A 14,106-nucleotide genomic window follows, 5' to 3' on the forward strand; every position below is an offset into this window, starting at 1 on the left:
CAAAATCAGAAATAAAAGGGGGCATAACAACAGATACCAAGGAAATCTAAAGAAATATTAGGTTATATTTCAAAAAATGCACTTCACAAAATTGTAAAGTTTAAAAGAACTGGCTAAAATTCTTGATAGTTTCCACTTACCAAAGTTAAATCAAGATCATCTAAACAATTTAAATAGACCTATATCTTCTAAGGGAATAGAGTCACTCTTTAAAATCTCCCAATCAAAAAAAAAGCCCAGGCTCAGACAGTTTTAGTGCAGAATTCTACCACATTTTCAAAACACACCCAATACCAATATTCCCCAAATTATTCTGCAAAATCGAAACAGAAAGACACTGCCAAATTCATTTTCTGAGGTCACAGTCAACCTGATACCCAAAACACACAAAGACTCAAAAAAGAAAGAGTTTATAGAGCAATTTTTGTTATGAACATAGATAAAAATAATAAAATATTTACAACCCAAATCCAAGACACATCAAGAGATCATCAACCATGATCAAGTAGACTTTACTTCATAGATGCTAGGATGGTTCAAAATATGAAAATTTGTCAATGCAATCTATCACAAAATCAAACTGAAAGAAAGAAACACCATATGATCTTTTCATTAGATGCAGAAAAAGCCTTTGACCAAATCAAACACCCCTTCATCATAAATGTCTTAGGGAGATCAGGATATAAGGGACATACCTAAACATAATAAAGGTGATATTGAGTAAGCTTATAGCCAACTTCAAATTAAATGGAAAGAAACACAAATCAATTACACCAAAATCAGGAACAGGCCAAGGTTATCTAATCTCCCCATATCTATTAAATGTAGTACTTGAAGTTCTTGCTAGAGTAGTATGAGAACTAAGGGAAATCAAGGAGATATAAATAGGAAAGGAAAAAGTCAAAGTATCATTATTCACAGTTGATATGATAGTATACATAAGTAATGTAAAGAATTATACCAAGGAACTCCTACAGCTGATAAACATCTTAGGGAAATGTCTGGATACAAGATCAATTCAAAAAAAGAATTAGTAGCCCTCTTATATTCAAACACTAACTGGGCTGAAAGATAGCAGGGAAACAATAGCCTTCATCATAGCCACAAATAATATAAAATGTCTTGGTATAACTCTACCAAGCAAATGAAATACCAGTTTGACAAGAACTTCCCAAACACACACATTCATATACATACACACACAGACACACGCAGGCAGATGTAACAACATACAATGAAAAAAAAAAAGCCCTGAATTACAAATAGAGGAAGGAGGGTCTATATTGGAGTACTTGGAAGAAGGAAAGGAGAAAGGGAAGTGGTATAATTATGTTGTAATCTCAAAATTAAAGAAAAATAAAGCTTTAACAATAGCCAATAAACTGACAAGTTATCTAAGAAGTTTTGTACATAGTTAAAAAAAAAAAAAGTTAAAGTTCAATGTCCTTAGCAAGAAGGGAAATGTAAATTCAACCTGCTCTCAGAGTCTCTCCACCAGAATCAGAGTGTCAGGGATTCAAAGCTCATGACAAGTGAAAGTCCAAGGAAAGAGTCAGAGTCCACTGTGGACGGGGATGTGGACCACTGCAGACACTGGGAATTAAGTGTGCAGGTTTCTCAAGAAACTAAATTATTGGTGAAATTATTAAGGCCACTCCACATAGTTAAAAGGGGGGCTTATTTTGTGGGGTAACTTACAAGTGAAGGGATAGGTTGCACAGTCTGGGAAAGATGTAGAGCAGTCGGTGGTGTTCTCTGGAGAACTCTGCTCAGTCCTACCTACAGCATCCTGGGTCCAGGAACCAAGAGAGCTGGCGCATCCAGATCATGGGTCTCCAGGTCCTCTCTCAGCCCCACCTTGTAGGCGTGACAGTTACCAAAGCCTCAATGGGAGTTGGAACTTCCAGATCAAAGTTGGAATGGCTACCCACTACATCTCCCCCTTTTATCTAAATAAGAAGGTTCTAACCTAATACCAGACTATATACAAAGGAATGGTTATCAAATATTGTCTAGGAGTAATGAAGGATAATGACCTAAATAAGAGGGAACTACAACCAATGCGAACAATATCAAGCAAGAAACACATACTAAAAATTAGAGAAGTCTAGTTAAATGTATGTTACAAAGATCATTCCAAAAGGTGTTCTATCCTAAAGAACCTGAATCTAATACTTAATATGTATTAACTTATTAACCAATTAATAGAAATTGGTTGATTTAAGATATAAGAACAGTTAACAAGAAGCCTGCCACAGCCATACAGCTTATAAGCAATATAAGTTTCTGTGTGTTTACTTGGTTGGGTCTGAGCAGCTGCGGGACTGGTGGGTGAGAGAGATTGGTCCTGACCGTGGGCCAAGCAGGACCAGAAACTCCAGCTACATAAAATTATAACTGAAACACAGATATACCACTGCTGAGTATCCATGAGATTCTAAGTCAACATACCTGAGTCATTCATACACCTGGGCTCACTGCTGCACCATTCTCAACAGCTAAGACATGTGACCAACTGAGACATCCACCAAATGATGAATGAATAAAGAAAACACAATGTACTCATTCAATATACTTTCCTTCAGACATAACGAAAATTATGTCAAGACATTTGTAGGAAACATGTGGAAACAGAGATTATTATGTTCAGCAAATGAAACCAGGGTATTAAAGATAAATAGCATGGGTATTAATGATGTGTTGGACCTGGATTTCAGTGTGTGTGGCAGAGTGGCAGAGGTAGGTCATTAAATGAGAAGGGGGATACTGAAATGGAAGAAAGACATCATAAATTTTGGAGACCAAGAAAGGGATTTGTTGATGGTGAATACATTTAACCAAAGGATAGAAAAGTGAGAATAGGTTATTAAATACCCTGCTGTAGGACACAGAGCTGGGCAATAGCTGGAGTCCAGCCTATAGTGCAAGATATTGTCTGCAAAGGTGTAAGGGCTGATTTCTGTTTTGGGAGATGTATTTGTCTCATGGTTTTCTGGCATGCAACTGGCACCATGAGGAAAGCAGGGTGGACTGACCTGTGTACAATTCTGGGAAGTCAGTATGAACAACTATGCATATAATTCAGTTATATATTATACACATATAATACATAAGCAACATCTGTTCTGTGTTCAAGAGGTCAATCCTGGTTGATAATGTTCAATCACAGAGAACTATAACAGTTGTGCAGCTGCTACTGCTGGGGTTTGAATGTGAACTACATCCCACAGCCTCACAGGTGTCCCCTAGCTGGTGATGAGGCAGCAGGATATGGAACAGGAACAGGGTGAGATGGGGATACCAGAGATTAATGTAGGAAAGGCAGCAGGAGAGATATGACTGGAACACTCTTAGACTACCTTCTAATGGTCCTAGAAACATCTGGCTATTTCTTAGCTTATAAATGCTCTTTCTTATAACTATCCATATGTGTTTTTAAAAGTCATTGTTGGAACTTAAGATCCTGGAAATGAAAGAGACTCTCATACAGACTTAAAAACATGCCTGTAACAATGGAAGAGTCATGGTGGATTGGTTGTGGAACCTTTAAAGTATTCTGGAAAATTGCTCTCCAGTGAAATGAGTCCACAGAATCAGTGAAGAGAAATGGATGAGTTTAACATCCAAAAGTGCCAAGCTTTACCCAAAGGTGTCTGAAAACCACGTGGTATAATATGTGAACAACTGGTTCCATAGGCATGAAAATTCCTAAATTTGGTGAGTCATGGATTCTGAGAGACACTGAGGAGAGGCACTTCTTCTCAGGTCAGAGCATCTGCAAGCAGGCACTGACAGACCCCTCATGGAACTGACTAGCAGTGGAGTTCACCAAAGGTGGTGAGACCAGAGCCATGAGATATCCACCAGAGAAAGCTAAACATATGGCAAGAACCAGCCCAAGAGCTTAGAGTCTACATATCCTACAGGAAACATAGCTGAGGTGGTTGGCTGACACAGTCAGCCATGGAATTTAGTATATGGTTCTTTTGTTTTGTGCCGTGCCTGCACAACAATTAGGCCCAAAGCCTGGCGAGGGAAGTCGGGATGAACACAGCACACACCAGTCAAGCTGCAAGCATCAGGACTCCCTTTATTCTTTCTTACCCATCTTATATACCCTTTCAGGAGGAACAAACAGAATTGTTTATCAAGCACCCAGGGTCAAGGAATGATCAGCATGCCCCAGGAAGTCACAGTTGCCAAACCACGAGATATACCAAACAGCAAAACATCCGCAGAACAGCCTGACCTCAGCGCACTCAGAACAGGAGAGGTGGGGGCAATCTTAGAGGGTCAGAGCCATTCTGATCCAACACTTTTGGACTTTTTATTCCTTGTTATGTCCCTATAATTCATTTTGGATTGGAAGTCTGTAATGTGCTGTTGTTATGTTAACTTCAAAAGGTAGTCACAGGTAATGACATTCCTTAGGCCTTTTGGAGATTTGAACCCTTCTGAAACTGATGACTTTTGAGGTTGGACTTAATGTAATTGCAGCATGAGACAACCATGTACCTTTTTGCATGACTGGGCTGTTTGTTTATGAAAGGGTCACTGGAGCATAGACTACAGTTCTGTCACTCAGACCTCATCCTTTAGATGGCTTCTGTGTGGTCACAGCACAGCTAGTGCAGTTCACTGATACGATCATATAAAATGAGATCCATGGTACAGGATCAGGGCACTGGGACAGAGGGTGCCATCTCTTCCTGACCAGATTTCTAGTCACTAATTATATTTGATTAACTCATGCAAATTAACAAACTGGAATCCCAGAAAATTCCTTGTCTACTTTCAGATCATTCCTGAAAGTGGGCACCCAAAGCCCAGGGAACAGAGCTCAACCAAGGATGGGAAACAGACTCTATAATGAGAGAACCTGGCACTACTTCTCCTAGAACACCTTCCCACAGCCAGGTATACCTTCAAGCAGAAGGGTTTAACAAAATCTTACTGAAACAAAACCAGAAAGAAAGCATAATACTACATTTAAAATCAAGCTTTAATTTTAAGATATAGAGATAAACATTGTTAATACTTTATTAGTGTGAATATTCATGGTAGTTCATATCACAGTGTTAACATTAGATGACTTCAGTGTTTCATTCTACACAGCACATGCTGGACAATGTGATGGAGAGAACTCCTCCTGTTCCTTCTTTCCCCAGTCTATTCTTTCAGCATCATGCAGCTCACATCTTGGCAGTAGGCTCCTGAGGCAATGACAGAGTGATTGCTTTACTCCTAGGCTATCTTACTCTTGCCAATCCTGCCCCTCCTGCTAATCCAGCTGGAAGAAAAGCACATATCACACTGATTAGAAAGATTGCAGCACAGTGGCTTTCTCACAGTACCTTCCCTGAAGCCTTTTTCCTTCACAGTCACCATACTATATACCCAGCTACAGTACCCCAATCAAGAAGAAAAGGTTGTCATCGACAGCCTAATATAAACTCTCTCCACACTTCATAGAGCAGAACACTTAGTCAAACAGTGAAACTCCAGTTGTTCTACAGCTGACCTCAGTGAGGACTTCAGTTTCTCCTTGGCTTCCTGTGGGCAACTGAGGGTAGAGATGAGACACTGTCTTACCTAATCCATCACAGGTGCCTCATTGCTGTTCTCTTCTAAAGTCTTAGATTTAGGCAAATCTTCAGGGGATTTTAAAATTCCATTGCAACCTGTCTTGAATTCCTCCAGTGTCTTCATGGAAAAGTAAACAAAACATTGAACTCCAAGAGACTAAATGTAAAGACCTTTCTTGAACAGGCACAGAATTAATAATCCATATCTTACTCACCATGTCGCCAAATCCATTCAGATCCATACTGAAGCTTGTCTTTCCCTGCTCATAGTCTGCATTGTGACTATCAACAATTTTCTTATTCTTTTCCCACACTGCTCTTCTGTGTCCTTCTTCATCCTGGAAATGAACACAATAGATAGTATTTTCTTCTTATTAACTCCACACACAAATGGACTGTAAAGCAACAGGTAAAAAGGAGCCATGGAGAGGGATCTCAGGACACCACAGCCAGCCATTCTCCATACCCAGAGGATTAGCAAAGCTGGTCACCTTGAGTTCATAGTGCATGTCTTAAGCAAGTCCTCAGTGATGGCTGGCCTCTGTGGCCACATTTATGCCTACAGACCCCCAACAGCAAGGCCCATTCTTTCTGAAATGTTACCAACCGGGCTGTAGGATTTTTTAAAGTTCATCTTCCATTCCTCCCATTCAGCATCCAAACTGGGATCACGTGGTGGAGCAGCTGAGGCCATTCTCAAGCAGTAGGAGAGCACTAATGAGGTCACAAAAACCTAGGGAACAAGGAATTGCCCAATACCAACTGATCAGCCGTGAAAACCTACACAGAAGTAATATTATGCATTCTGACTAGTAGGAGGGCACCAGGTGGTACAAATGACTGCTAGGAAGCAGCAGGGAGCCAGCTCCAAGTTGGGGTGAGGCAGGGTACCCTAGGTAAGTGTGGGTGCATAGCTGGGGGCCTGCTCCCCCTGGTAACTCTTGTCTAACTGGGGATTTGCCAAGGGCCCCAGCTCTTAACTTCTGACTTGCCACTTCACCATTCAGCTCTGAGTATGGGACTGCCAGTGACCTCCTCCCTGGCCTGCACCGGAGCCCCCACAACCTGCTGCATCTTGCCAAGCCAGAACTGTCCAATCAGAAAGGGCAGATCCCACACCACCCCCTTTTCTTTGTAATCATAATTGTAGCAACAATGCAAAAAGAGGCCGGATTTTTAAATGAGTCAGGAAGGGTATTTCTGAGGTTGTGAGAAAGGAAAGGGGGGGGGGGCCCACAGGTGCAGGGGAGGGGCAATTATGTAATTCTATTATTATCTTAAAACAATAAAAATAACATCAACAACAAAACTAAAAAAAGAAAACAAACAAGAAAATAAAGTAAAACAAAACCTAGAGAAAGAAGAGAAGTCAGGTTACCAGAGCAAAGTTGTGAGGATGTTTTTGGAGCATGATTCCGAAGGATCCAGGGCCTGTATACCTTGCCTGTCTCAGCTCCCTCATGGAGTGCTGCAGCTTCTGCTCAAAGGTGAAACCAGAACTGTGCTGTCCAGACCTGGCTAAGGGCTTTTTACAAAGGAGGCTAGTGGTGCAGGAGCAGAGCAGCCTGTGGCTCCACCCTTTCCTCTCTGGAACAGTGCCTAGCTCTTCCCTGAAGCCTCAGCCTGGCCCACAGAGTAAAGTCATAAGCTAGCTTGACTAGTGAGTCAGGCTCCCAGGCAGGAAACATGGTTCTGGAGAAAAAGCCCACTCCCAAGCTGTGTCTTACAGAATGTGGCTTTTGAGAATCCTAAGACTCAGGGATGGCCTGGTGTGAAAAACTGAGGTTTCAAAACAACAGAATTGTGGGAGGATGAACTCAATGGGGACAGTTTTTGCATGCCACAGCTCTACCTCAGATTCCACATCGGTATGGAGAACATATGCTAGCCTAGGAACTGTGAAGGCGCTGCAGACAGCACATCATAAACATCAAGGGGGGTGTATCTGTGACGTCCTTGCCTGACACTCAGCCTGTGACAGACAGGAGCATCTTAGAGAGGATGAAATAATAACAAGAAAACAGAGATGTTAGAGAAACTTGTCATTCAGCCTGACATCAGTGTTTCGCAGCTTTAGAAAAAGCACTGGAGCTGTTCAAACTAAAGGAGTGAATTTTGGTATCAGGGATACCTACCTCAATGAGTGTTGTGCCCCGATCATAACCCCCAGAGAGACCACCAAAGACGAGCATACCAGAATGCAAAAGCAAGGTTTATCTGTTACAAGTCATGACAGGGAACTTATCTCAAGCCATCTCAAGTGAGACAGAGAAGAGTTACTCTTTCTTGGGGAAGTTAGTTTTTATAGGCAAAACCCATAAAATTTCTTAGAGGGGAGGGGGTTAGTACGGGTTCATCCTTGATTGGTCCAGTTTTTCCCGGGCCTGGACTTTATCTTATTCTAGCTTATCTGTTTGCCCTGTCAGTTTTACAACTCATGTTATCTCTGGAGAGGGGCATCTCCTGGTTAATTGGTTACCATTAGACATCCTGACTCTGTTCTTTTGTTCCTGGGGCTGGTGCCATCATTTCTGGGGACTTGAAACTGGTCTGGGTCTATCTATATTGAGATATCTTTGTCTAAGGCCCCCTTTTTGAGACAATAGAGTGAGGGTATTGTTGTGCCTAGATCATGTCCCCAAAGCTGCCACTGGAGACTTTAGGTACAGAATGCAAAAATAAGGTGTTTTCTAAGTTTACAAGCCTCCAGGGAGGCTCTTCTAAATTGCTCACTCACAGCAGGGAGGTTGGAAGGAGCACTCCCCTTTCTTTGTGAGGCTAGTTCTTAAAGGCACAGACCATATAATTTATTTTAACCCGCCTCCCTTTTTAGTCTTTTCATCGAATTTCCTGACTGTGTTTTCCAAAGTCCCTGTAGCAGATACAGCCACCTGAGGGAAAGGGGTCTAAGTTCTTATCTACACTTAGGGATCCTGGTTTAAACTTCTTTGTCTGTAGGGGATAGAGTGGGGCGTTTTACTGAGGTATCACATGAGCTCTAACCAGTAGTTGAGATTCTGATATGGGGCCAGTATTGGGTGAAAGAGAAACCCCTATTAAGGCGAGCTCAGGGAGAACAGAAATCTTCTAACTCAAGAAACATCCCATAGTGAGGAAAAAGCTCCTTTACTCTTGATTTTCAACAATAAATCAAACCCAGTAAAAGGGAACTGGAAGTGTACTCACGGACTCAAAAGGAATTATGGGAAATGGAGTCTGAAAGGTAGCTCATAACAGCTGGCTGGTATAGAGAAATGCATTCTGGGAAAAGTAGTTTATCTGCCAAAGATGGTGATAACTGCCAGGGAAAGCTGTTTTGTTTTGGGTTGTTTTTTTTTTTTTCTTTCAGCTTGAAATGAAGTTTCTTTCCTAAGCATTGCTAGATAGCTTAGATTTATTCCCCAAAAAAAAGCTGTAAGCAAACAGCTTGCCTCATAGGGATAATTAAAACAAAAGAAGCTTATGAGATTGAATTCTGTTTAAGATTCCAGAGAAACATTGGTATCATTAAAAAATACTCATAGTATACTTAAAAAACAGCTTTTAAAAAATTAAGAAGGAGGAAAACCATCTGAGAATTTGTTGAATGTGAGCTCCAATGGAAAGCTAAAAAGAATTGGATCTTGGAGGTGCTCAGCCTTTGACCAGGGAAGGATCTGAGATAGAGGCTCCTTTCAGAAAGTGCCTTATATTGCCTAATAGCTATGTAGAGTGTTTTTATGGTAGCTGGAAGACAAAGAGCTATCTATAATGTTAGTGAAATCACTCAGAAATACATTAAGCTTTCAAGGCAAATAGTCTAGCAAGGGAACCTGCTGAATAATGCACGTTTGGAACTCCAGTCCAACTTAGACAAGGTTTTTCTTCTCATTCTCTTTTCTTCCTTTTTGAGTGTGATAACTAAAACAGTTTACCTTTATTTCCATTTTCTAAATGAAGTCCAAAAAAATTACTCTATGTCTTATTAGAAGATAATGTAACACCTCTTCTAAATGTTAAGAAAATTTTTAAACATCTCTTCTAGGTGTTAAGATGTAAGTTTGAGAGAATTGTAGCTATGTATTGTAGAAGTAACCATCTTATTAAATAAGAAACACAGAGCCTATGCAAAGATGAAAGCCCAAGAGGTCACAGCTAAGAGCCTTACCCTTCACTGCTGCAGTAGAAATCCGAGAGAATTTCAAAACAGCCACCTAGTGTCCGAGGTGTGAATAGAGAGGGGGAGGAGGGAGGGGGAGGGAAGAGGGAGAGAGAAAGAAGGCTCACAAGAAGGAATAGCCACAAGTTCTGGCTAAAAGCTAAATTCAGCCATGTGTACCCTCTTGAGCAGAGTCAAGCCTGGGCTCTGGCTTCCTTAAGCTCTGACCATGTGCCTTGGCTTTACAGGCAGGGGCCCTGTTCGGGAGGGCAGGCCTGAGTTGTTTGTAGCACTGGCTTTAAGCAAGTACCTTCAGCTGCAGGTAACTGCTTGGGGCTATGGTCAGTCAGGCCTGAGACCCAAGCTGACCTGGGCCGGAGCTAGGGAGCTGGGCTGCCCAGGCGGGAAACCAGACCTGCCGCCAAGCCAAGCGAAGCGGTTTTTAATGGTTTTTTGCCACATTGGGCACCAAATGTAGAAGTAACCGTCTTATTAAATAAGAAACACAGAACCGATGCAAAAATGAAAGCCCAAGAAATCAGAGCTAAGAACCTTACCCTTCCTGCTTCAGCGATCCTCTTCAGCCAAGAGAGACCTACTTCCTGTGTGTTTGTCTTTCTGTTCTGCCTTCTCATTGGTTGTAAACCCAACCACATGACCTCCTTGTCACTGCCCATCTCTACAGACCTCCAGGTCTTCTATAGTTGGTATTGAGATTAAAGGCATATGTCTCCATGCTGGCTGTATCCTTGAACACACAGAGATCCGCCTAGCTCTGCCTCCCAAGAGCTGGGATTAAAGGCGTGCACCACCTCCGCCCAGCTTCTGCCATGGCTTGCTATTAGCTCTGACCCCCAGGCAACTTTATTTATTAACATACAAATAAAATCACATTTCAGTACAAATAAAATATCACCATAATGTATAGCAATATTTATGTTAGACTTATGTTAACCTGTTAATGATGAAGCTAAGTTTCATGTGGTTGCATCAAGAGTTTTTTTTTTTTTTTTAGAAAGGGCTTGATGCAGCTAAGACTGCTGTAGTCATCTTAAACCAATTCCAAAAGGGAAATTATCATCCTCTACTCCTTCACTGGGAATTGTGAAAGCTATGGAAATTGCTGTCAGCTCTTAATGGGGAGTTTTTTTCTTTTAAAATATAAAGAAGGGGAACCTGTTGGAGCCTTTCTAGGTTTCCTAGTGACTGTACCCAGTCAGACTGCATAAGATGTTGATTGGACCACAGGTCTGAGTATCAGGTTTTTATAAGGGTCTACACTTGGCTGAGTCTAGCTAGGGGAAGGTCCTTTGCCCTTCCCCTTGGCATTGCTATAAATAGCCCTTGGAATAAAGCTCTGGCCAGATGGATTAGGATCCAGGCCCTCTTGAGGCTATCCTGTATTTTCTATCTTTTTATCTCCCCTCTATACTTCTAAGGAATATTCCTGCTGCTTCTACTTAAGAGTACTCTGGGGGAAAGTGAGGATGGGTGGGATGCCCCCCTCCACATTCTTCTACATGTTGACCTCCAGTTATGCCTGTAAGATTTGTTGAAGATGCTTTCTTTTCTCCATTGTACAGTTTTGGCTTCTTTGTCAAAAATCATGTGCCCATAGGTATTGTATTTATGTCAGGAACTTTGTTTTCAATTCCCTTGATCTACGTGTCTATTCATATGCCAATACCAAGCTGTTTTTTTTTTTAAGATTTATTTATTTATTTATTATGTATACAGCATGTATGACTGCAGGCCAGAAGAGGGCACCAGATCTCATTACAGATGGTTGTGAGCCACTATGTGGTTGCTGGGAAATGAACTCAGGACCTCCAGAAGAGCAGTCACTGCTCTTAACCTCTGAGCCATCTCTTCAGCTCCCCAAGCTGTTTTTATTACATAGTTACATAGCTCTATAATAGAACTTGAAGTCAGGGATGGTGATGCCTCCAGAAGTTCCTTTATTGTACAGGATTGTTTTGTCTATCCCATGTTTTTTGTTTTTCCATGTGAATTTGAGTCTTGTTCTTTCAAGGTCTGTGAAGAATTGTGTTGGGATTTTGATGGGGATTGCATTGAATCTGTAGATTGATTTTGGTAAGATTGCCATTTTTACTATGTTAATCCTACCTATCCATGAGCATGGAAGATCCTTCCATTTTCTGATATCTTCTTCAATTTCTTTCTTCAAAGACTTACAGTTCTTTTTATTCAAGTCTTTCACTTGTTTGGTTAGAGTTACCCCAAGATATTTTATACTCTTTGTGGATGTTGTAAAGGTGTTGTTACTCTGATTTTTTTTTCTTAGCCAGTTTATCATTTGTATATAGGAGGGCTACTGGTTTTTTTTTTTTTTTTTTTTTTTTAATTTGGTTCGGGTTTTTTTTTTTTGTTGTTGTTGTTTTTTTGTTTTTTTGTTTTTTTGTTTTTTTTTTTTTTTGTCAATCTTGTATCCTGTCACATTACTGAAGGTATTTATCAGCTGTAGGAGTTTCCTGGTAGAATTTTTGGGGTCACTTATATACACTATCATAAGATCTGCAAATAGCAAAAGTTTGACTTCTTCCTTTCCAATTTGTATCCCCTTGATCTCCTTTTGTTTTCTTATTGCTCTAGCTAGAATTTTGAGTACTATGTTGAATTGATATGGAGAGAGTGGACAGCCTTGTCTTGTTCCTGATTTTAGTAGAATCACTTTGAGTGTCTCTCCATTTAATTTGATGTTGGCTATTGGCTTGTTATATTTTGCTTTATTATGTTTAGGTGCATTCACCTGATCTCTTCAAGACCTTTATCAGGAAGGGGTATTGGATTTTGTCCAAAGCTATACCAGCATCAAATGAGATGATCATGTGTTATTTTTTCTTTTAGTTTATTTATATGGTGGGTTACATTGACATATTTTCGTAAGTTGAACCACATCTGCTTCTATGGAATGAAACCTACTTGATTATGGTGGATGCTTTTTTTAAATGTATTCTTGGATTCAGTTTGCCAGCATTTTATTAAGTACTTTTGCACCAATGTTCACGAGGGAGATTGGTCTGTAATTCTCTTTTTTTGTTGCATGTTTGTGTGGTTTGGGTATCACGGTAACTATAACCTCATAAAAAGAGTTTGACAATGTTCCTTTTGTTTTTATTGTATGCAACAATTTGAGGAGTATGTTATTAGCTCTTCTTTGAAATTCTGGTAGAATTCTGCACAGAAACCATATGGCCCTGGGCTTTTTTTGGTTGGGGGACTTTTAATGACTGCTTCTATTTTCTAAGGATTTTACAGTCTATTTAAATTATTTATCTGTTCTTGATTTAATTTTGGTATATGGTACCTATCCAGAAAATTGTCCAATTCCTTCAGATTTTCCAAATTTGTGGATTACAGGTTTTGAAATATGACCTAATGATTCTCTGGGTTTCCTCAGTGTCTGTTGTTATGCCCCCCTTCCCATTTGTGATATTGTTAATTTGGATATTCTCTCTGCTTTTTAATTTGGATTAGGGTTTGTTTCTCTTGTTGTTTTTCTCAAAGAACCAACTCTTTGTTTCATTGATGCTTTGTATTGTTCACTTTATTTTTATTTTTATTGATAGTAACATTGAGTTTGATTATTTCCTGCCATCTACTCTTCCTGGGTAAGTTTGCTTCTTTTTCTTCTACGAGTTTTCAGGTGTGCTGTTAAGTCACTAGTGTGAGATTTCTCCAACTTCTTTATGTAGGCACCTAGTGTTATGAACTTTCCTCTTATCTCTGCTTTCCTTGTGTCCCATAAATTCAGGTATGTTTTGCATTCATTTTCATTTATGCCATAGTGATCAGATAAGATACAGGGGATTATTCCATTTTTTGTACCTGTTGAAATTTGCTTTGGACTGAGTATGTGGTTCATTGTACAGAAGGTTCTATGAGGTGCTGGGAAGAAGGTACATTCTTTTGTGCTTGGGTGAAATGTTCTATAGATGTCTGTTAAGGTCATTTGAGTCATAAAAATCTCTTAGTTTCCTTATTTCTCTGCTAAGTTTCTGCCTGGTAGACCTGTCCAGTGGTGAGAGTGTGGTGTTGCAGTCTCTCACTAATCATGTTTGGGGTTTGATATGTGATTTAAACTTTAGTAAGGTTCTTTTACAAATGTGGATGTTCTTGTATTTGGGACATAAATGTTCAGAATTGAGACTTCTTGATGGATTTTTCTGTAATGAATATGTAATGTCCTTCTCCATCTCTTCTGATTAATTTTACTTTGAAGTTTATTTTGTTAGATATTAGGATAGCAACACAAGCTTGTTTCTTAGGTCCATTTGATTGGAAAATCTTTTTCCAACCCTTGACTCTGAGGTAGTGTTTGTCTGTGAAGTTAAGGTATGTTTCTTGTATGCAGCAGAAGAC

The 14,106-nt window shown here is 40.2% G+C and overlaps 2 protein-coding genes across 2 annotated transcripts in view; both read right to left on the reverse strand.

Annotated features, from left to right (window-relative positions):
• Positions 1 to 7,095, reverse strand: part of LOC114709705 (protein CTLA-2-beta-like) — a 32,293-nt gene extending 25,198 nt beyond the window's left edge. The window contains exon 1 of the mRNA XM_037205663.1: positions 7,025 to 7,095. The gene's annotated coding sequence lies outside the window, so the exon portion shown is untranslated. The remainder of the gene's footprint in view (positions 1 to 7,024) is intronic.
• On the reverse strand, positions 4,985 to 7,126 carry LOC114709701 (protein CTLA-2-beta-like). The gene is made up of 5 exons (XM_028893669.2): positions 6,964 to 7,126; positions 6,193 to 6,318; positions 5,801 to 5,923; positions 5,593 to 5,703; positions 4,985 to 5,290 (listed from the first exon to the last, which is right to left on the reverse strand). The coding sequence occupies exons 1-4, from the start codon at positions 7,045 to 7,047 to the stop codon at positions 5,593 to 5,595; spliced, it is 444 nt and encodes a 147-aa protein (XP_028749502.1). The 5' UTR covers positions 7,048 to 7,126; the 3' UTR covers positions 4,985 to 5,290.
• Between the last annotated feature and the right edge of the window lie 6,980 nt (positions 7,127 to 14,106).

The sequence above is a fragment of the Peromyscus leucopus genome, chromosome 5 (assembly GCF_004664715.2).
Source record: "Peromyscus leucopus breed LL Stock chromosome 5, UCI_PerLeu_2.1, whole genome shotgun sequence".
In the NCBI taxonomy this organism is placed as follows: Eukaryota; Metazoa; Chordata; class Mammalia; order Rodentia; family Cricetidae; genus Peromyscus; species Peromyscus leucopus.